This window comes from Microtus oregoni, unplaced genomic scaffold, assembly GCF_018167655.1.
Source record: "Microtus oregoni isolate MIOR12 unplaced genomic scaffold, Mior012 000065F_ref0000479, whole genome shotgun sequence".
In the NCBI taxonomy this organism is placed as follows: domain Eukaryota; kingdom Metazoa; phylum Chordata; class Mammalia; order Rodentia; family Cricetidae; genus Microtus; species Microtus oregoni.
This window is the reverse complement of record NW_024543875.1, coordinates 9,886,618-9,908,520: the sequence shown is the minus strand read 5'-3', so window position 1 is coordinate 9,908,520 and position 21,903 is coordinate 9,886,618. Positions and strand designations below refer to the sequence as shown.

The following is a 21,903-nucleotide window of genomic DNA, read 5'->3' as shown; positions in this document are numbered from 1 at the left end:
AATTAGAAGAGCTGCTAAAGGCAAGTTTTTTTTCCTTATATTTACCACTTCAATCAAATTGTCTTTAAAATACCTGTAACTTCCAGTTTTTAGTCTGCAGATGGTATTGCTCCCATACTGATTGCATAAATTATATTTGAATATGGTGGCACTTGCATGTAATCCCAGAACTAAGACATTACATAGTGATATGGCAAGCTCCATGTCAGCCTGAGCTATGGCGTGAGACTATCTCAAACAAACAAACATACTCAAAAGGGTTGAACTTCATGACTGGGAGTTGGTAGAGTGCTTACCCGACATGCGGGTTGGATCTCCAGCAGATCCTTTACTGTATATGGTAGTATACACTTGTAATTCTGGCACCTAGAGGGTCGAGGAAAGGTGATCGGAAATGTAAAACCATCTTCAACTACATAACAAATTCAAGGCCAACCCCGCTTATATGATGAAACCTGTCTTAGTTAGGTTTTTTCTTTTTTTCTTTCTTTTTCTTTTCTTTTCTTTTTTTTTCTTCTGTGAAGAGACAGCATGACCACTGCAACTATTATAAAGAAAACCTTTAATTGGAGTGGCTTGCTCACAGTTTCAGAGGTTCAGTCCTTTATCTTCATGATGGGGACCACAATGGCATGCAGGCAGATGTGCTGGAGTCAAGAATGCTACATCTTGAAGTCCTGAAGGCAACAGGAAGTCAACTGATAGTCATACTTAGGGAAGCTTGAGCAAAAGAGACTTCAAAGCCCAACCCCACAGTGACACATTTCCTCGAAAAAGGCCACACCTCTTAATAGAGTAACTCCTTTTGGGGATCATTTTCTTTCAAACCACCACAAAAACCTATCTCAAAAAACCAAAACCAAATTAATTTTTTGTTGTCCTCTGGCATAGGAGCTGCAGCTATCTTCATATTAGTTTCTGCTATCAAGGATCCAAATGTCCTTAAGATTTATTTATTTAAGCTTTTATGCTTTTATTACATTTCAAAATTTGTTTGGTTTGGGGGAGTTGCTGATAGGGTGTCAAAGCACAACTTTCAAGAACAGATAGATTCTTGTTGTGGGATACAACTGCACACTGAGAAGATGTGCTGCTCTCATTGATAATTAAAAGCAAATTGTCCAATGGCGAGGCAGGATTTGAGGGCCAGGAGAATGCTGGGGAGAAGAAGGGTAGAGACAGAGGAGTCGCCAGCCAGATGGGGAAGATGCAGCATGACGGGGGCATAGATGAGGTCAGGGGGCCTCGGGGTAGCACATAGATGAATAGACATGGGTTCATTTAGAGACACACACGGGTCTAATCTACATGGGAAGTAGAAAAAGACAAGATCTCCTGAGTAGATTGGGAGCATGGGGACCATGGGAGAGGGTAGAAGGGGAGGGGAGAGGAGGAGAGGAGAGTGGAGAAAAATATATACCTCAATAAAAACAATTTTAAAAAAAGAAATGGATTCATTTAAGTTATAAGAGCTGGCTGGAGATAAGCCTACACTATCAGCTGAGCATCCATAATTAATAAGAAATCTCTGTGTGATTATTTGGAAAGGACTGCTGAGACACAGAGAAACTCCGTCTATAGATTTTCTCCTTCCAACATGTAGGTCCCTGAGGTCAAACTTAAAGATCAAACTTGGGATCGAGGTTTGAAAGCAAGCACCTTTACCTACTGGGCCATCTCCGTAGCCTTTTTTATTTATTTATGCTTGATTTGAGGCTTTCTCATGTGGCTAAAATGGCTGGGAACTTGCCATGCACCGGAGAACGACTTTGAATTCCGCATATTTCTTCTGTGTTTTACTCTGTAGTCAAAGGTGACCCTCTACTTCTGGTCCCTTACATCCAGCTCCCAAGTGTGGAGATTACGAGTTGTAACGGCATAAGCGAATGCAGACAGATTGTAAAAATATATATACAGCTTTAATGGCGAAATAGACTTACAGAACCACCGTTCCCGCAGAGACCAGGAAAGCAGAAGCTACGGCTGGGAGCAGGCTCGCAAAATTTATAGGCAAACATTAGCCCGAGGCGAACACGCCCCCAAGGGGCGGGACTTATCCCTACATCTCCCCTTTTTGTCTAAATAAGACAGAACCAAACCAAATACAACTATATACAATAACAACAAATAATAAATATAACAAACAATATTGAGAACAAAAGCTTTGCTAAACATTCTATCTCAAGGAGTCCAAATAATGTAGAGAGTAACTACAATTATATAATCTTCAACTCCATCAAAGATCTGAGAAGGGAATAAACACTACTCAACAAACGAGATATATCCAAAATGTGCAACAATTGACAGAGACAACTGACTACGTGGGCAATCACCCAAAGTCTTGTTTGCAATGTTGAGTCAACCAATTTTGGCTAAGGCCTAACATAACTGACATACCATTATTAAAGGCAAGGAACTTTTCAAAACTATCTTACCCTGTCTTGGCAGGATATGACAGTCCTGTTTTATCCATTGATGCACGCTCTGTATCTCTGTCAGTGGTTGAGGTATGGGCATTTCTTTGCCCAAAGGCCAGTTCTGCCAAATAGAAAGGCTCCAGGTGGAGTGTCTTTGGTGCTCAACATTCTCTCGGGAATAGAGCGGTGTTGCCAGGAGCAATTGTGTCTCACTATCACGAAACTCTGAGTTATATTAAAGGCCATTTTCTACAGCTCTTTGAAGAGGTCGAAGATTATCTATCTATACTGAGTATAATCTCTATATATCTAGAGAACCTGATTAGTCTAATTATAAATGACAAACTTAGATGACAATTTATCTATATAATTCTCAATATCTATCTAACTTAAAGACTAAGACAATAAACAACTGTGTAACAAATGAGGATAATGACCTCCAAATATAAACACTGTACAAATATACATTGCAATATGGTAAATGTATATAAATACACAAACATTATATAAATATCTTAATCAGAGGTAGAAATGTACACTGCAATATGGTAAATATATACAACATATATTTATCAATACAATATATGTCAATACATAAAAAATGTTTTAAACAGAGATAGAAACATGCATGCATACAATAGTCAATATAATTTAACTTTGTATCAATATACAAGAACGAATACCAATATATTTGTCTAAAAGCAGTAACTCACAATTATAAATCTATTATCCTATCATTCCCTCTTTTTTTTTTTCCAAAATGATCCCTGAGCTTATAAAATTCCTCCCCCAACCTCCCAACCCCTAAATGATGTCCCTAAACCCAGGGGTAAACTTTACTGGGAGAGGGGACATTGTCCTCTAGAATTACTTCCAGCTGTCATGGGGGCGACGTTCTTTCTGGGGGATCCTGTGAAAGTAAAATGATGGTTAAATTTCAAGATCAATGTCTTTGAAAATTGCAAATAGTCTCTGAGTATTTTGTGGAGGTCTGGCCAGAATGTTGTACAAGATGTGCACCATTTCAGCTAACCAAGTTGGGATCGTCTTATGCAGCTGGTATCCAAAACAGGATTTGTAGTAGCGCTATCAGTATCATGACGTCATATCAACCAGGTAGAGTTGTTGTTGTGGGGCCCCATCTTCTTCCTGGAAATTTCAAATGTCACTTCAGGAAAAACTCATTGTTCATTGTGAAAAACTTAAACATTAATCATATAGACATATATAGACATACATATATATATTCAATGAAAGGCATGATAGATATATTTAATGAAAAGTATGATAGATATGAAGAAAAGCAAAGATGTTTTCTAAACTCATATTTCTTTCTGTCCCATATCACGGCTCTTGACATGAGACAGAAACTCCAGAAACTCTGGGTTTTTCTCTTACTAACAGGCTTGGAATTGGAGAGGGACTGAGCCAGAGTCCAACTTCAAAACCAGCTCTACATATTTATAAAGAAATGTTTAATAAGACATATATATATATATATATAAATTAATACTTACAAAATGTGTCCATCCATCAGTAATTAAATATTCAGGGTCCCTTAATTTCTTTGAAGATGAGTATTTTCCTGTGGAGATAAGAAAAGAACACTGCCTCCAACCTATCTGTATTTCTTACCATCAGTATGCTCGCCATCCTTATGAAAGAATTGTTATTTATCTTTTCCAAGTGGCTTCTCTTCTTCAAATCGAATCTTTATTAATTTTGACGGTATCCACAATTTTTCCTCACTTGTGGAGATAAGAGCAAAACCCCTTCCCCAACATAGCACATCTCCTGGCTTCCATTGTGAGGTCAGCACATCCTTGAAATAAACTGGTTGATGTAGTTCAGTAGACTTTTCCATAATCCAATGTCTTTCTGCAGCTGTTGTTCCCTTCTCATTAGCATTGAGAAAATTCAAGTTTAACAAAGCATTATGTAACCTATTTCTGGGGGTGTTTTCCACCCCTTTCTGTTTGTTCAACATATCCTTTATAGTTCGATTTGATCTTTCTATGACTGCTTGACCTGTAGGATTGTATGGTATACCTGTAACATGCTTGATATTGTAATAATCAAAAAACCATTTCATTTTCCTAGAAACATAAGCAGGACCATTATCCGTCTTTATTTGTGTAGGTATACCCATGATAGCCATGACTTCTAATAAATAAGTGATTACTGAATCAGCTTTTTCTGAACTTAAAGCAATTGCCCACTGAAAGCCTGAATAAGTGTCAATGGTGTGATGAACATATTTTAATTTGCCAAATTCTGCAAAGTGGAACACATCCATCTGCCAGATTTCATTCCTTTGGGTGTCCTTTGGATTAGCCCCTGCAGGCAGTGGCGTTTGGTTATAGAAAGAGCAAGTAGGGCATTTCTTTACAATCTCCTTAGCTTGTTGCCATGTAATTGAAAACTCTTTCTTCAAACCTTTGCTATTAACATGATGTTTTTTATGAAATTCAGAGGCTTGTAGCACACTACCAATCAATAATTGATCAATTTCTGCATTACCTTGTGCTAGAGGACCTGGCAGACCCGTATGGGATCGGATGTGTGTTATGTACATAGGGCAAAGCCTGTTCCTGATCAAATCTTGAACCTGGAGGAACAATGAGGTTAGTTCAGTATCATCAGGTATAAATTCAGCAGTTTCAATATGTAAAATAACTCTTTCTGCGTATTGTGAATCTGTAACTATATTAATAGGTTCTTTAAAATCCCTTAGCACCATAAGAATGGCATATAATTCCACCTTCTGGACAGAATTATACGGACTTTGTTCCATCTTATCCAAGTCTTCTGATTTGTAACCTGCCTTCCCTGATTTATTGGCATCAGTATAGAATGTACGGGCTCCAGTTATTGGAGCATCACGGACGATTCGAGGAAGAATCCAAGAAGTTCTCTTTATGAAGTTAAGCCTCTTGCTTTTTGGGTAGTTGTTATTAATGTCTCCCAAAAAAATAGCACAAGCTCTTTGCCATGGTTCATTATCTTCCCATAATTTCTTTAGTTCATCAGCAGTGAAAGGCACTATAATTTCTGCTGGGTCTATGCCTGCTAGTTGACGAAGTCTCAGCTTGCCTTTTATAATTAACTCAGAGACTTTTTCCACATAAGTTTTCAGTTTCTTACTTGGTTTATGTGGTAAAAAGATCCATTCCAGAATAATATCATCTCTCTGCATTAAAATTCCTGTAGGAGAAATTTTTGATGGTAGTATGACAAGAATACAATCGAGTTCTGGATTCACCCTGTCCACATGTGCCTGTTGTAATTTTTCCTCAATCATTGTCAGTTCCTTTTCTGCTTCAGCTGTTAATTCTCTGGGACTGTTTAAATCTTTATCACCATCCAAGGTTTTGTTCAAATGAATTATTAGATCAGGTGTTATTCCAATAGCTGGTCATAGACTGGAAATGTTTCCTAACAGTCTTTGAAAGTCATTAAGAGTCCATAGGCGATCTCTCCGAATTTGTGCTTTTTGTGTCTTAATTGTTTTTTTTTTTTTTTTTGATTTTTCGAGACAGGGTTTCTCCGTAGCTTTTGGTTCCTGTCCTGGAACTAGCTCTCGTAGACCAGGCTGGCCTCGAACTCACAGAGATCCGCCTGCCTCTGCCTCCCGAGTGCTGGGATTAAAGGCGTGCGCCACCATCGCCCGGCTGTGTCTTAATTTTTTGCAAACCTATTTTATAACCTAATAATTAACAGAATCTCCCTTCTGAATCTTTTCAGGAGCGATTTGCAATCCCCATTTAGGTAAAAGTATCTTTATTTCTTCAAACAGTCTGTTCAAGGTATCCATGTTTGAATCGGATAACAAAATGTCGTCCATGTAATGGTATACTATAGATTTGGGAAATTTCTTGCGTATTATTTGCAATGGTTGGTTCACAAAATATTGGCACAGGGAGGGGCTATTTAACATACTCTGGGGGAGAACAGTCCAGTGGTACCTCCTCGAAGGTTGAGAATTGTTATAAGTAGGCACTGTGAAGGCAAATTTTTCTCTATCTTCTTTTTGCAAAGGTATAGTGAAAAAACAATCCTTTAAATCAATAACTATGAGAGGCCATCCTTTTGGTAATAAAAAGGGCAAAGGAATTCCAGATTGCAGAGGGCCCATAGGTTGAATAACCTTGTTGATGGCCCTGAGATCTGTCACCATTCTCCATTTACCTGATTTTTTCTTAACCACAAATACAGGAGAATTCCAAGGGCTGGTAGATTCTTCTATATGTCCAGCATCTAATTGTTCTTGTACCAGCTGTTCTAAAGCCTGTAACTTTTCCTCAGCTAAAGGCCATTGCTTTGTCCATATTGGTTTCTCAGTCAACCATTTTAGAGGCAAGGCTGTTGGTATCTCTGAAGGGACATCAATTGCTTGTTCTTGTACAGCCCGAATGGCCGGTTTTCTCCATTTGTAATATCTTTTAATATTATTCTCAGAAATATAGGCTCTAGAAGTAGCAGGAATGTTAATTTCGGTATTCCATTGTTGTAATAGGTCACGACCCCATAAATTCATTGCGATATTGGCTACATATGGCCTTAATTTTCCTATTTGTCCCTCTGGCCCTATACATTCAACCCATCTCGTGCTCTGCCTTACTCGAGATAGGGTTCCAATTCCCAGGAGCTGAACATTTACATTCTGAAGAGGCCAACACGGATGCCAAGATTCTAGGGTAATGATACTTACATCAGCACCTGTGTCCAGCAGGCCAGTAATAAAAATGCCATTTACACACACTCTCAGTTTAGGTCTTTGATCATTTATAGAAGTTTGCCAAAACACACGTAACTTATCTTTCTGATCATTATTGCTTGTAACAGTAGGCATGGGGCTTCCTAATTGTCCTGACGAGGCACGTTCTCTGCAGAAACTGGAAATGACTGAACCATGTTTGCCATGGGGGCCTGTGAGGCCCCCCCTCACGTTTCCCGACTGTATCGGGTTGCCTTGTCTATCTCTTGTAGACCTGCATTCATTCGTCCAATGTCTGCCCTTTCCACATCTTCTACATAAACCTGAAGGCTGATTCCTCCTATTTCTGTTATTTTTAGATGATGCATTATTATTATTATTATTATTTCTGAAAGATGCATTATTATTATTATTATTATTATTATTAATTCTGAAAATCAGTTGTCTACAATTCCTTTTCATATGACCCATTTTGCCACAATTAAAACATTTGGTATTCTGGTGTCTTCTTTTACCATTGGTAATTGCTTCTTCTACCCATGCTTCAGTGCCATAATCAAATGTATCAACATTGAGTGTATGCAAGACCCATTCTTCCAAGGCTGCTGATCTGAGCTTTAAAGGACCCAAAATCCTTTTGCATTCCACATTTGCATTTTCATAAGCCAAAGACTCAATCATTATAGGGTCAGATATTCCTATTTGTACAGCCTTAGTTAATCTTTGTAAAAAGTCACTAAAGGGTTCTCTCTGACCCTGTTTAACTCTAACAAATGATTCCATTCTCTGTCCTGGGTCTTGTACCCTGTCCCAAGCCCTTAAGGCTGCTGTAGTACACATGGAGAGTGTGTTTTCATCCAAATTAGCTTGTTCCTGAGGGTCGGAAAAGAGCCCTTCACCTAGAATTTTATCTAGGGAAATGTCAATTCACTTCGCTTTTTCCTGCTGTTCTAAGAGTCTAGCCTCTTGCCTAAATAAGCATTGCCATTTCAATTGCGGTCCACTCTCAAGTACCACAGAGCTCAGCTGGAGCCAGTCCGAGGGGGTTGCTCTGCTTGTCGTGGCCCAAGTTCTTAGCATCTCTTTAACAAAAGAGGCTTGCATCCCAAAAGTCATGAGAGCCTGTTTTATTTCCTTGAGATCATTCATACGGACAGGCTCCCATGTATCCTCCTTGATGACCCTAGGGTTTCTGGAACCAATCACCTTCTCTGTTGTTATTACTGGAAAGGCAGGTAGAGCTGTAGGTAGAGCTTTGTGAAAATTGTCCCGGAGAGATTTACCCATAGATGTAGTTAAAATTTGCCTTTCTACCCTTTGCTCTTCTTCATCAGAATTTAGAAATTCCTCAATCTTTTCAATTCTATTCACCATTGCCTTCTGCAATGTCTGAATCTCCTGTCCACAATTATGTTCCAAAGCCTTCATTGAGGATTCTAAAGTATGAAGTTTGTCTGTTAGAGATAACATCTCATCTTTGGACATAATTTTTATGGCATAAACCGTGCCTTCTTGTATTGATAATCTTTCCGCCAATCTGTCATAAGCTTTAGACAAAATCCGATTGTCACATTCAGCAGTTTTGATTCTCTCAGTTAATGTTTCATTTCCTACAGAAAGGGACTGAATCTTATGGTCTAAATCAGCTGTTCCCTCTTCCATAGTAATGAATTTCTCCTTAATATCAGCCACTAATGTTTCAGTTCCTACAGAAAGTGACTGAAGCTTACGATTCAAATCAGCTGTTCCTTCTTCCATAGTAATGAATTTTTCCTTAATATCAGCCACTAATGTTTCAGTTCCTACAGAAAGGGACTGAACTTACGATCCAGATCAGCTGTTCCCTCTTCCATAGTAATGAATTTCTCTTTAACATCAGCCTGGAGAACTTCAAACTGATTCTCAATTGTTTTTAAGCGTTCAATCTCTGCCTTAAGAATCCTGGATTTGTCTCGTAAAGACTTTATCATATTTCTTTTATCAAACCATTTAGTGCCAATGAAAACTACGAATCCCAGAAGGATCCATAGATGTGGGGTGATAGACACCTCTTGTAAAATCTCCCACATGGTACAATTAAAAAATCTGTTAAATTCTTGAATACTAACGTGTTCAGACATTTTATTTATAAAAGAAAAATTTTTTACCTGCAATGATCGGTTCCTGCCAGTTGTGGTCTCTGTATTTTTGGAGCCTGTCCTAGAACTAGCTCTTGTAGACCAGGCTGGCCTCGAACTCACAGAGATCCGCCTGTCTCTGCCTCCCAAGTGCTGGGATTAAAGGCGTGCACCACTACCACCTGGCCGGCCTAAAACTCACAGAGATCCACCTGCCTCTGCCTCCCAAGTGCTGGGATTAAAGGCGTGCGCCACCACCACCTGGCCAAGTCACTTTGTATCAGACCAAATCTGCCGTGTGGTGGCTTTTGTTGCAAAACCGCAGGTACTTGAGCTTCTGCTAATTCAGGCAGTGGGGTTCCACTGCAAACTTAGCCAAGGCAGGCAGAATGGGCCTGTGTGGCCGAGTGCATCTCGGACTTGGCACTGGGGCCCGAGTCATGAACTAAAAAACAGCACCAAGGAGGGTGCTGTGTTAGCTAGCGGGCTACCCGCTTGAGTCGGGGTCAAAATAGCCCACGTTGGACGCCAAAAATGTAAGGGCATAAGCGAATGCAGACAGATTGTAATACAGCTTATATATACAGCTTTAATGGCGAAATAGACTTAGAGTTTCCTGTGGAGACCAGGAAAGCAGAAGCAATGGCTGGGAGCATGCTCGCTTGCCAAATTTATAGGCAAACATTAGCCCGAGGCGAACACGCCCCCCCAAGGGGCGGGACTTATCCCTACAAGGAGTGTTTTCACTGCAGGAGGCTGTTGTATAGGACCCCAGTTTTGTTCTCAGCACCCACACTAGGTGTTTCAAATATACCTGTAACTCTAGTTCCAAAGGATCTGATGCTTGTTCTGGCCTCTGAAGGCACTTGCAAGCATGTAATACACATACTTAAACTCTTTCACACACAAATATACACAAAATAAAAAGAAAATAAACTCTTAAGATGGGTGTGGTGGCACATGACTTTATTCCTAGCTCCTGGAAGGCAGAGACAGGTGGGCTCTCTGTAAGCTCGAAGATAGTCTGTTTTACATAGTACGTTCCAGGACAGGCAGGTGTACATAGAGAGACCCTGTCTCCAAAAAACAAACAAACAAAACCAAAACAACAATAACATTAATAAAATAAATCTTTAAAACCCCTGTGTGTAAAATATGCTGCTCTCCAATTTCCTAGAGTAGGTATAGGATATGTGTGTGTATGTGTGTGTGTGACAGAGAGAGAGAATACATTATTTCTATTATACTATAAAAGTGAAAATATAATAGAATCCTTAGAGTGACAAGAGTAGTTGTTGGCAGAAGAAAACTTGAGATTTATCTGAACATAGAAAGGTGATTTTTGATTTTGAACCATTCTCAGTAGGATTGTCGACCACTCTCTCAAACTCCTTGGGATTGTTAGAAATTTTGAGCCTATTTAATTTAGACAGGATTCTTAGAAGTTTTGAACCTATCTAATTTAGACAGGATTATTGCAAGTTTTGAGCCTATCTCATTTAGACAGGATTCTTCCCACTCCCTTCCCCAACTGGGCATTGAACGCAGAGCCTGCTACACCGCAAGCAGGTTGGCTACATTGAGATTTGTTCTTAGCCCCTTTATTGATTGGTTGATTAATCGATTGACAAGATCTTGCTTGTGTCCAGGCTGATCTAGAATTTGTTAATCTTCATCCTTTAACTTTCCCAACAGGGATTACAGGACTGAGTCATCAGGCCCAGCTTCCCTGAAAAGGTTCTTTTAGATTGAACCTTAAAGAATTTCAACCCACTATAGATTTGGGTGTTTGGGTTGGAAAAATGGAGCAAAGGTTAAGAGCACAAACTGCTGCCCTTCTAGAGGACCAGGTTTGACTGCTAGCACCTCCATAGTCACTCCAGTACCACGGTATCTTAGTCTCTTCTGGCCTGTGAGGTCACAGGAACACACGGTGCACACACATACATGCAAACAAAATATTCATATGCATAATAAAATAAAACATTTTAATTAAAAATATCTGAGTATTTATTATAAACCCAAATTGTGGGGCAGCATGATGGCCGACTGGGTAAAGTGCTTGTACTCCAAACCTGACCTGAGTTTGAGTCTCAGGATCCACATCTTGTGGAAAGAGAGGCCTGCCCTTTGGGCTTCACATGCACGCCTTGGCGCTGGAGCATACATACCACACACTAGTAATAATAAACACTTAAAATGACTTCAGATGGCCAGGACCTGAGGACTAAATCCTCAGGATGGGTGCATTGTGCAGGAGTTACACTGCCCTGGACGGCCTCAGCATGCGGTGTAACCCCGCCGAGACTGGTAATCCTGCTGAAATCTGAGCAGTCGGTTCAGGGTAGCTCCGCTACTCACTTGGTCGCCCGGGGCAACCACAAGGTCGATTCAAAAGACAAAAAAAAAAAAAAGTATGACTACTAGGGGGGAAATTGGGAACACGTGATTCGTTCATTTTTAGTTCCAAATGTTAGAACTTGCTATTTTAAAAGAAAAGAAAATAAAAAAAATGAACATTAAAAAAAAAAAAGGATTTGCGTCCGGAGGTGAAGGCGAGGGGCGGTACTTCCGGGTCAGGTGGGCTGGCTGCCTTGACCTTCCCTCGCGCTCGGCCATTTTGTGCCAGTCGTCGGGAGGCTGCGGCTGCAGAGGATCTCTCCGACTAGCTGTGAGGATGCTGTCCGTGCGCGTCGCCGCGGCCGTGGCCCGTGCCCTCCCTCGCCGGGCGGGACTGGTGAGCGCCGGGGCCTGGGCAGGCGGGCGTGGGCGCGGCTGGTGGATTCTGCGGAGTGCTGCGGGGCTGTGCCGTGCTGTGCAGCGCGGGGCCGGGGCGTACGGCGCCATCTTGCACCGTGGCTGCTCGGCTGCGCGGACGAATGGCTGCTTTTGCAGGCCTGCGGTGGGCGGTGGTGCAGGGGATCCGCACCTCGGCGTGGCTGGGCAAAGGGGTGTTAGGAGGATTCCGGTGTTGGGGTGAGGGCGGCCCGAGGTGAAGGTCAGGGTTTGTCCGCTGTCTGTTTGGCCTGCTCTGAGGCTTTTTCCTGGGGTCCGGCTCCGCTGAAGGTCAAAGGAGCTGTCAGCGGCTTTGGGCCCGTGAACAAGGAGAGCCTGACATTGTCTGAAGGTCAGCAGGCCCGATCCTTTCACCTGTGCTCGGAGGTCACTTCAAGGGAAAGGAATAAATGAAAGTGATTTTTTAAGTAGTTGGGCGGTTGATCACTTGGTGCTGAACACGGAAGGGGTCGTGCAGACATCGCTAGGTACAGAAGCAGTTTGTGTGGTTTACACTGTCAACGACGATGGAATTTTTGTAAATGGCCTAAAATTAGGCAGAAGACTTTAATGGGTGTTTCTTTTTTCTTTTTTTTTTTTTGGACACGTTTAAAGATTTGTCCTTGTCTAAGAGAGACATACATGAGGAGTAGAAAAAGACAAGATCTCCTGAGTAAATTGGGAGCATGGGGACCTTGGGAGAGGGTTGAAGGGTAGGGGAGAGGCAGCGGGGAGAGCAGAGAAAAATGTAGAGCTCAATAAAAATCAATTTAAAAAAATTTTTTTGTCCTTGAATTGTCCACCTCATGTTTAAAGAGTTGTAAAATAGAACAGAAGGTTGGAAAACGTTGAGTCAGTGCCCCTCACTAGTGATCTTGCTTGTAGAAGGGAAATGCGGGGGTCCAGGTTTCACTTTGCTGTTGGACTTATTTTCTAATCTACCTGCAGCATCGTTTTGTTTACCCAGTCTTTGCTTTTTAAGGTAGGAAATACCCTGAGGTCCCCCCCCCCCCATTAGATAGGGGTTGTCTTACTGAGATTTCCACACCTCAACTGAAATCTAATAGCAAAATTGTAATGCCTTTAAGGGAAGAAATTTCTTAACATTTGTTTCTGAAAATAAGCTTCCCATAGTCTTGTGCACCAGCAGTTTCCACACTAAATCCTCGAATCACAGCATGCTTTTCTATAAGTTTTTGACTGATAAGCAAAATTTACCATTTGGTCAGCCTAAACCCGTTTTTAAACGTGTTTTATGGAGGCTTCGCTGCTTGTTTTGTTGTTTTTGAGAAAGGTCTTGCTGTGGTTCTGGCTGGCCTGAAACTTGCTATCTAAACCACCATGGCTTCAAACTCCAGGAGATCCTCTTGCCTTTTCCTGAGTGCTAGGATTACAGGCATGTACCACTATCACAACTAGCTTGTGAAAGCTCTGTGTTTATGCCTTGTGCATGTGTGTATACTTGCGTGTGCAAGTATATGAGTGTAGCTTATGTCTGGTGAAGCCTTTTTCTAGGGCCAAGTTGCTTAAAGAATATTTTGTACTAGGTCTCCAAAAATGCTTTGGGGTCATCCTTCGTTGGTGCAAGAAATCTCCATGCCTCCAACACTCGACTTCAGAAGACTGGTAAGTCAGTTTTTAAATCTACACCGTGGAGATTTTTTTCTCTTTTAAAGCATACTACAGAAACTCAAGTTTTCAAACCATTAATGTTCCATTTAAAATGTCTTGATGGATTCTCTTTGTCTAATGAAACTGTATATTTCTGTTAGTGCTGTATGGCTTCTAATAATTTATTTTGGATGAAAACAATATACATATGCAATAGGTACCTGCTCTGTCTCAACTATGAAAGATTTTTTTTTTAGTAAGAAGTGTGAGAAGAGGAGCGATTTTTTTTTTTTATTTATTATTGATAGGCTTTTTCAAATGCAATTGCCTTTTCAAATCGCTTCTGTTTTATACCTGCAGGTACATAGGGATGTGGGGAGCCAAATATACATAAAAAAAGACACTGATTGGGGAGTTACTTTGGGGATGTGCTGGAGGGCTTTTCCTCTTTTTCTGTTGGAGGTACTGGGGGTGGAACCCAGAGCTTGGTAGGCAAACACTGCTGATCAGCGTCCCTGGCCATGTAGTGGTAATTTTAGGATAAAGGTAAAATGCATACATAGTGTGTATAGTAAGATGAGCACTGGTGCTTGGGTGCTTTTTTTTTTTTTAAGATTTATTTATTATGTATACAGCATCGGCCTGCATGTATGCCTGCAGGCCAGAAGAGGGCACCATATCTTATCATAGAGGGTTGTGAGCTACCATGTGGTTGCTGGGAATTGAACTCAGGACCTCTGGAAGAACAGTCAGTGCTCTTAACCTCTGAGCCATCTCTCAGCCCGCTTGGGTGCTTTAAAGGGTTTATTTTTGCATTTGTTCATTGAACAAGCCCATGTATGTGTGGAGGCAGCTTTTAGGAGCCAGCTCTCCTACCTTGTGGGTCTCTGGAACTGTAACTCTGTACCAGGCTTGCTGGTGCCTTTACCCAGTGAGCCATCTCCCTAGCTGCCGTTTATTTTATTAGCTGGGGGGTGGGGAGGCACTGTGTGCTTGAGATCAGAGCACAGCATTTTGAGAGTGTTTGTTCTACTACCTTGTGGGTCTTGGGGTCAAGGTTAGGTTATTGGGTTTGTCAACTGCCACTTTTCTTAAGGAACTAGTAGTCTGCTGCTCTCACTGCCTTCTCTTTAATGGACTACATTTTAAGGTGTTAGTGGAGTTTAGCCAAAAGTTCAGATTTAACATATGTACAGATTCTTTGGAAATTGAATGAGTAAACAAGATAAAGCATTAGGAAAGGTAAAATTTAATTTTCGCAGCTGTTTGGATTACTGTCTGCCTGTGGAGAAGTGTTTCCTCTCAAATCACTTGGGAGTTTTCAATAATTTTGAGTGATGAATATCCAGCTTTATAAAAAATTTTATTTACATGTATGAGTGCTTTGCCAGGGTGTATGCAAGTGTGTGGGTGTTGGGTGCCCTCTGGGGGCTTTAGATCCCTGGAACTGGAGTTAGATACAGCTGCGAGTTGCCATTTGGGTGAAGAACTGAACCCAGAGCCTCTGGAAGAGTAGCAAATGCTTTCTACCACTGAACCATCATCTCTCCAGCCTAGGATACCCAACTTTTAAAAAAGATTGTGTATTATGTTTTAGAATGATTTTGAATGTTATCATGAAGCGGTTGTTGGGAAATGGTTTTGAGAAGCTATTTAGACCAGATTATTTAAATTGGGTTGTTCTGTCGCAGGCACTGCTGAGATGTCCTCCATTCTTGAAGAACGGATTCTTGGAGCTGATACTTCTGTTGATCTCGAAGAGACTGGGCGTGTCTTAAGCATTGGTGATGGTATTGCCCGAGTACATGGACTGAGGAATGTTCAAGCAGAGGAAATGGTAGAATTTTCCTCAGGCTTAAAGGTAATTTATAAAGTGGGAGTTTTGTTATTTTAGGATCTGTGGCTTTGGTTTTTCATTTCATTTAGAGCTTGTCAAAAATTAAAAACATTTAAGTCTCAATTTGCCGCATTTCCCCCTATTACAGGTTATAAAGAGAATAAAGTAGCAAAGTTTTGGTTAAGCCAAGTCCCAGTCTCCTGTTCTCTCATAAGTGCTGATAAATAAGTTGTTTCCACTGGCACCAACATTAAAACTTTAGTAAACATTGACACAAATTTCAATGAATTCCTGCCAGTTCCTTTGTAGCTGTTCAAATTGTTTAATGCAAAAGCATTTGATTACTTGAACTAAATTCTTTTCCCAAGAAGAGTAGTTCCATTATTGAAAGTTGAGTCAGTGTGTAGCTGTCCAGAGCTCTGCTGATACTTTGAACTTAGCTAGTGGAGATTGGGGCCAGCATACCATAGTGTCTCCTGTTATGTTGCATGAAGTCTTCACCAGAGAACATTAGGTGAAAGATACTAGACTAACGCAGGTGGAAGGGAACACTACTCTGCTGCTTGCTGTGTTACTAATGTGACAGGGAGAGCCTCTCTGGCGTCCTTGTTCACTTGTCCCTTTTGTGCAGGGTATGTCCCTGAACTTGGAACCTGACAATGTTGGAGTTGTCGTGTTTGGAAATGATAAGCTAATTAAAGAAGGCGACATTGTGAAGAGAACGGGAGCCATTGTGGATGTTCCAGTTGGTGAGGAGCTGTTGGGCCGTGTAGTTGATGCCCTTGGTAATGCCATTGATGGGAAGGTGAGTTAATGCTAATTGGATTCTGGTGTGGTAAACATCAAAACCAATTTTGAGGGTTCCTTTTTATTTATTTTTAATGCTTAATGTTTTTTACAGGGTCCAATTGGTTCCAAGACCCGTAGACGAGTGGGCCTGAAAGCCCCTGGAATCATTCCCCGAATCTCCGTGCGGGAACCAATGCAGACTGGCATTAAGGCTGTGGATAGTCTGGTGCCGATTGGTCGTGGTCAGCGTGAGCTGATCATTGGTGACAGACAGACTGGGTAAAGACTCAAAATCTTGTTAAAAGTTCTAACTGGTGTTGATTCTAAGTAAATAATTTATGTGTTTAAATGGTAAATACCTTGACTGTAATGGGGCAGTGGCAGGTGATAATGGTGGTTAACAGTGGTAGCACAATTTTGCCTAGAAATCCTGTATTTAGTGACACCTGTGCCACTCTCTTTAAAGGAAAACATCGATTGCTATCGACACAATCATCAACCAGAAGCGTTTCAATGATGGGACTGATGAAAAGAAGAAGCTGTACTGTATCTACGTTGCTATTGGTCAGAAACGGTCCACCGTTGCCCAGTTGGTGAAGAGACTGACAGATGCAGGTACTGAAGAACATTAGTCTAATGGCTGCTCTATCGCTGCTAATCTTGGAAGTGTCTCTATAACCAAGGCTGATTTTAACTCCAGGGAACTGAAGGGTCTAATAGAAATCAGAACAAACAAGGAAGTGCTGTGCAGCTCCTCCTAGCTGGAGTGCTTGTGGATTTGATTACTATTTTGCTTGGGGTTTTGTTTGTTTTGGGTTTTTTTTTTTTAATATTTTAATTTTGGGGCAGTGGGAGAAGGTTGAAACAAGGTCTTTGTGTAGCCCTCGCTGTCCTAGAACTTCTTATGTAGACCAGGCTGGCTGCAGACTCACAGAGGTCTACCTGCCTCTCCCTCTCAAGTGCTGGGACTAAAGGTGTGTGCCACCATTGCCCATGTTGATGTCTTTTCTTAAGATGGGGTCTCATGCAGCTCTGGCTAACCTTAAACAATCGTCTTCTACTTCCCAGGTACTGGGGACTAGAGGCTTGTGCTTGGGGTTATTTCACAGGGTGTGAGGAAGAGTATACTGTATCTCATCTGTCCCTGGTTGGCCTTGGACTTGTTATAGCCAAGGATAATGTGGAACTCTGCTCTTTTGTCTCCACCTCCTAGGACTGTAGGCATGCTCTATTGTGCCTGATTTATTTGGTGCCTGTGTTCAAATCTAGGACGTTTGAAGCCTGTTGAAGATGGGTTCTACCGACTGAGTTCTTTCCTTTCACCTTTATGTGGGGTCTAGAAATTGAATTCATGTTTTCATAGCAAGCACCATTGCCCCTAGGACTCCACCCACCCATTAAGTTTACAGAATGAGGGCAGTGGACAATTTTGTTTCATAGCCTCTAATTTAAAATCACAGTATTGATAGCTTTGTAGAATGTAAACCTTGTTTTCTCCTCAGATGCCATGAAGTACACCATTGTGGTGTCAGCTACTGCTTCTGATGCTGCCCCCCTTCAGTATCTGGCTCCGTACTCTGGCTGCTCCATGGGAGAGTATTTTAGAGATAATGGCAAGCATGCTTTGATCATCTACGACGATTTATCCAAACAGGTCAAAGGATGTCTTTATAACTTGTATGTTTGTATTAGTGGATATTAGCAGATGCAGCTTGCTTAGCAGTTGAATTTCACCACCTTCTTCTCTACCGCAGGCCGTTGCTTACCGCCAGATGTCTCTGTTGCTGCGCCGACCCCCTGGCCGTGAAGCCTATCCTGGTGATGTGTTCTACCTACACTCTCGGCTGCTGGAGAGAGCAGCCAAGATGAACGATTCTTTTGGTGGTGGCTCTCTGACTGCCCTGCCAGTCATAGAAACCCAGGCTGGTGATGTGTCTGCTTACATTCCAACGAATGTTATTTCCATCACTGATGGACAGGTAACAGATTAATGGCTAAAATGTTTGATTTTTAAGGCACTGATTGAGGCTAATAAGCATGAATTAGTAAATTGCTTTTGCCTTGTTTTTTCAAGGCAGACTTTCTCTGTGTAACCCTAGTGTATTTTTATGGAATACAGTGAACATAAAACTGAAGAGAATAGGGACTGGAGAGGTGGCTCACTGGTTAAGAGCCCAGCATCTATTTGATTGCTCATAACCACTGTAACTCCACTTCTAGGGTGCTAGACAGCTGTCCTAGCTGTTTAGCTGAGAATGACTTTGACCACAAGGCCTGCTTCAGCCTCCTAGGTGTTATAAACCATAAGCCATCCCACCTGGCTAGGCATGTTTTGGTTCATTACTTTCTAGCTGTAGGTAATTTTAAAGTGTATTTGAGAAGTTGTGTTACTGCCCTTGTTTTAGTTAGTTTGTTGAGACTGTGTCGTTGTATAGTCTAGATAGGCTTGGAACTTCGTGTAGCCCAGACTGACTGACTTGGAATCTCAGTGACCCTTCTGCCTTTGCCCATGAGTGCTGGGATCACAGCCGTATGCAACATGCATGTAGTTTGTTTTCAATATAAGTATCTCCCCCACCTCCATATTACCTGTTCTCAACAGTGGGTGTGTAGACTGGTGTATACCCTGAAAAGTCCCTTAGCAATCTTATTCAAGTTTTGAGTCTCAGCTTTTGGCACAGTGACTTAAATTTGGCAAAAAAAGTATATTTATTAGAGCTTATTATATTTGTATTCTTGAATCGCAGATCTTCTTGGAAACAGAATTGTTCTATAAAGGCATCCGCCCTGCCATTAACGTGGGTTTGTCTGTGTCCCGTGTCGGATCTGCTGCCCAGACCAGGGCCATGAAGCAGGTAATTTTACCTCACTTTGAGAGGGAGTTTGTTGAAAAGTGTTTGTTAACTGTTTGTTTACTGCTATATGTGACATTGAGTCATGTTCACATCAACTTGTGTTTTCAGGTGGCAGGTACCATGAAGCTGGAATTGGCTCAGTATCGGGAGGTTGCTGCTTTTGCCCAGTTTGGTTCTGATCTTGATGCTGCCACTCAGCAGCTCCTGAGTCGTGGTGTGCGTCTGACCGAGCTGTTAAAGCAAGGACAATACTGTAAGTCCTTTTCATTTGGTCAGGTTCCTGTTGTAATTTAGGGTCTTGCCAGGTCTACAGTGCTGCATGTACCCCAAGATCTTCTTTCAAAGAAAAACCACCAGTTTTATTTTGCTAATGTAGTCCTTATTACCGTATGAGTGTAGTATTATGAGGTAAGGACAATCAATTATATTTAATATATCTTCATGTTGTAAGATATGGAATTTAGCGAACTTAGTAGAACAGTAGTGTCTATTTTTATTTTATGTGCATTAGTGTTCTTGCATATATGCCTGTGTGAAACTGGAGTAACGCAGTTATGAGCTGCCATGTGGTTGCTGGGAATTGAACTCAGGATCTCTGGAATAACAGCCAGTGCTTTTAACTGCTGAGCCATCTCTCCAGCCTAGTGATTATATATATATTTTGCCTAAAAATCAACCAGCAAATTTTACCACAGATACTGTGTTGTAAACATTACCAGGTTATAAGCCGTGCTTATAGCTGTAGGTACAGGGTGTCGGAGTGAGTGGGCCATGGACCGTGTCTAGTATTAAAAGAGAAAATAGCTCTGTGGCTTTGGTAAAATGGCATTAGTAATTCATTTGATGATGTGCTTGTTTTCAGCTCCCATGGCTATTGAAGAACAGGTGGCTGTTATCTATGCAGGCGTGAGGGGCTATCTTGATAAACTGGAGCCCAGTAAGATCACAAAGTTTGAGAATGCTTTCTTGTCTCATGTTATCAGCCAGCACCAGTCCCTCTTGGGCAATATCAGGTATGAATGGAGCTAGTGGCCTTTATTGTGACTAGTGCAGTTTTTATACAGTCTTTGTTTCTCTGGGGGTTGGAGGTTAGGATCAGGTCTTGTATACTAGCCCTGCCTTTCCTTGGTACTCACTGTGTACCTGTGTTCTCAATATTTGGCAGTTTAGCCTTAGCCTTGCAAGAGCTGGACCACAGGTGTGAACCACCCACTATATTTAGGAAAGTTTAGCTGGTATCTTTCAGCTGTCTAGGTAGCCTTGTCATCGAATCTTTGCCTAGGTCATTTGTACTAATCATTGAATCTTTTACTTTTATTTCCAAACAGGTCTGATGGGAAAATCTCAGAGCAATCAGACGCAAAGCTAAAAGAGATTGTAACAAACTTCTTGGCTGGGTTTGAACCATAAAGCCCCATGAATCCATGTCCAACACTGCTTTGCTTTTGTCATTTATTCTGGTAAAATCAGCTCCATTTGTAAAGGACTGCTCTCGTATTCCTGATGTACAGAAATCACATAAATAAAAGTTCCGTATTGTGTGTTAGTTTGTGTTGGGGTAGGTGCAGGGGTATACTGTGCTTGTGTGTGGTGGTCAGCCTGTAGGGGTCAGTGCTCTCCTTTCACTCTGTAGGCCCTGGGACTGTAACTTGGGTCATCAGGAATGATGGCACCATCTTGCCTATTTTCATGTTAAGTTCAAAAATTTGTTTCTGTAAGGTAGCGGCTTATTTGTGTTCCCATCAGCCATGGCTGGTCTCAGAACTCACTTGAGTAGCACAGGCTGCTCTTCGGCAGTCTACCTGGCAGAACTGACAAAATGCTCTCTTAGCCCATTCCACTTAAATATTGGTACAGTCAGCATGGCTAGATAATTAAGGACTGATCACTGTAAGATTCTAAAGTTCTTTGTAACTGATTAAAGAGAAATCTGTTGGAGATGTATCTCAGTTGTTAAGTACGTGACTAACATTCATGAAGCTCTAGGTTTGAATCCCAGAATCACATAAACAACTTGGGAGCCGGGCAGTGGTGGCGCACGCCTTTAGTCCCAGCACTCGGGAGGCGGCAGGCGGATCTCTGTGAGTTCGAGACCAGCCTGGTCTACAAGAGCTAGTTCCAGGACAGGCTCCAAAGCAACAGAGAAACCCTGTCTCGGGAAAAAAAAACAAAAACAAAAAAAAAAAACACCTTGGGAATACACAGGCCTACAATCCCAGCACTTAATTGAGGCAGGAAGAACAGAAGTTCAAGGTCATTACTGGCTATGTAGTGAATTTAAGGCCAGCCTGAGATACAGGAGATCCTGTCTCAGTTTTGTCCATTGTAACCATTCTTTCTCTTGTAACATGATATTGGGGATTAAACTTGGCCTCACACCTTTGTAACGGTTTTACCATAGGACTTCAGTTTTTGAGACTGGATTTCATAATGCATGTTGGCTAAAACTTAGTATATAGCTGGAGCTGACCTTGAATTCTTTATCCTCCAGCCTCCTGCTTGGTAAGTTTCGTGCCATTGTGGCTGATTTTATTTCAGTCTCCCCCCACCCCCCAACACACCTTGAGGCAGGGTCTCCCTATAGACTAGTTCAGTTTGTATCAGTTTGCATACGGAGTTTGTTTATGCACTGGGGCTTCTACAGGGCTTTGAATACCACTAAGGCACTCAATCTTAAGTAATGAGGTGATAAAGACATCTTGGGTAGGGGATATGGTTTGTTGAAGTACTCTTTAAGAAAACAAAAACCTTAAGAGCTTTGGGGTGGAATAAGGAAGGACATTAA

General features: G+C 41.5%; 1 protein-coding gene across 1 annotated transcript; it reads left to right on the top strand.

Annotated features, from left to right (window-relative positions):
- Positions 1-11,837: 11,837 nt before the first annotated feature.
- Atp5f1a (ATP synthase F1 subunit alpha) lies at positions 11,838-20,664 on the top strand. Its single transcript, XM_041640874.1, has 12 exons — positions 11,838-11,988; positions 13,574-13,652; positions 15,329-15,498; positions 16,106-16,279; positions 16,376-16,542; positions 16,730-16,878; positions 17,766-17,917; positions 18,018-18,242; positions 19,011-19,118; positions 19,227-19,371; positions 19,981-20,131; positions 20,447-20,664. The coding sequence occupies exons 1-12, from the start codon at positions 11,929-11,931 to the stop codon at positions 20,526-20,528; spliced, it is 1,662 nt and encodes a 553-aa protein (XP_041496808.1). The 5' UTR covers positions 11,838-11,928; the 3' UTR covers positions 20,529-20,664.
- Positions 20,665-21,903: the final 1,239 nt, after the last annotated feature.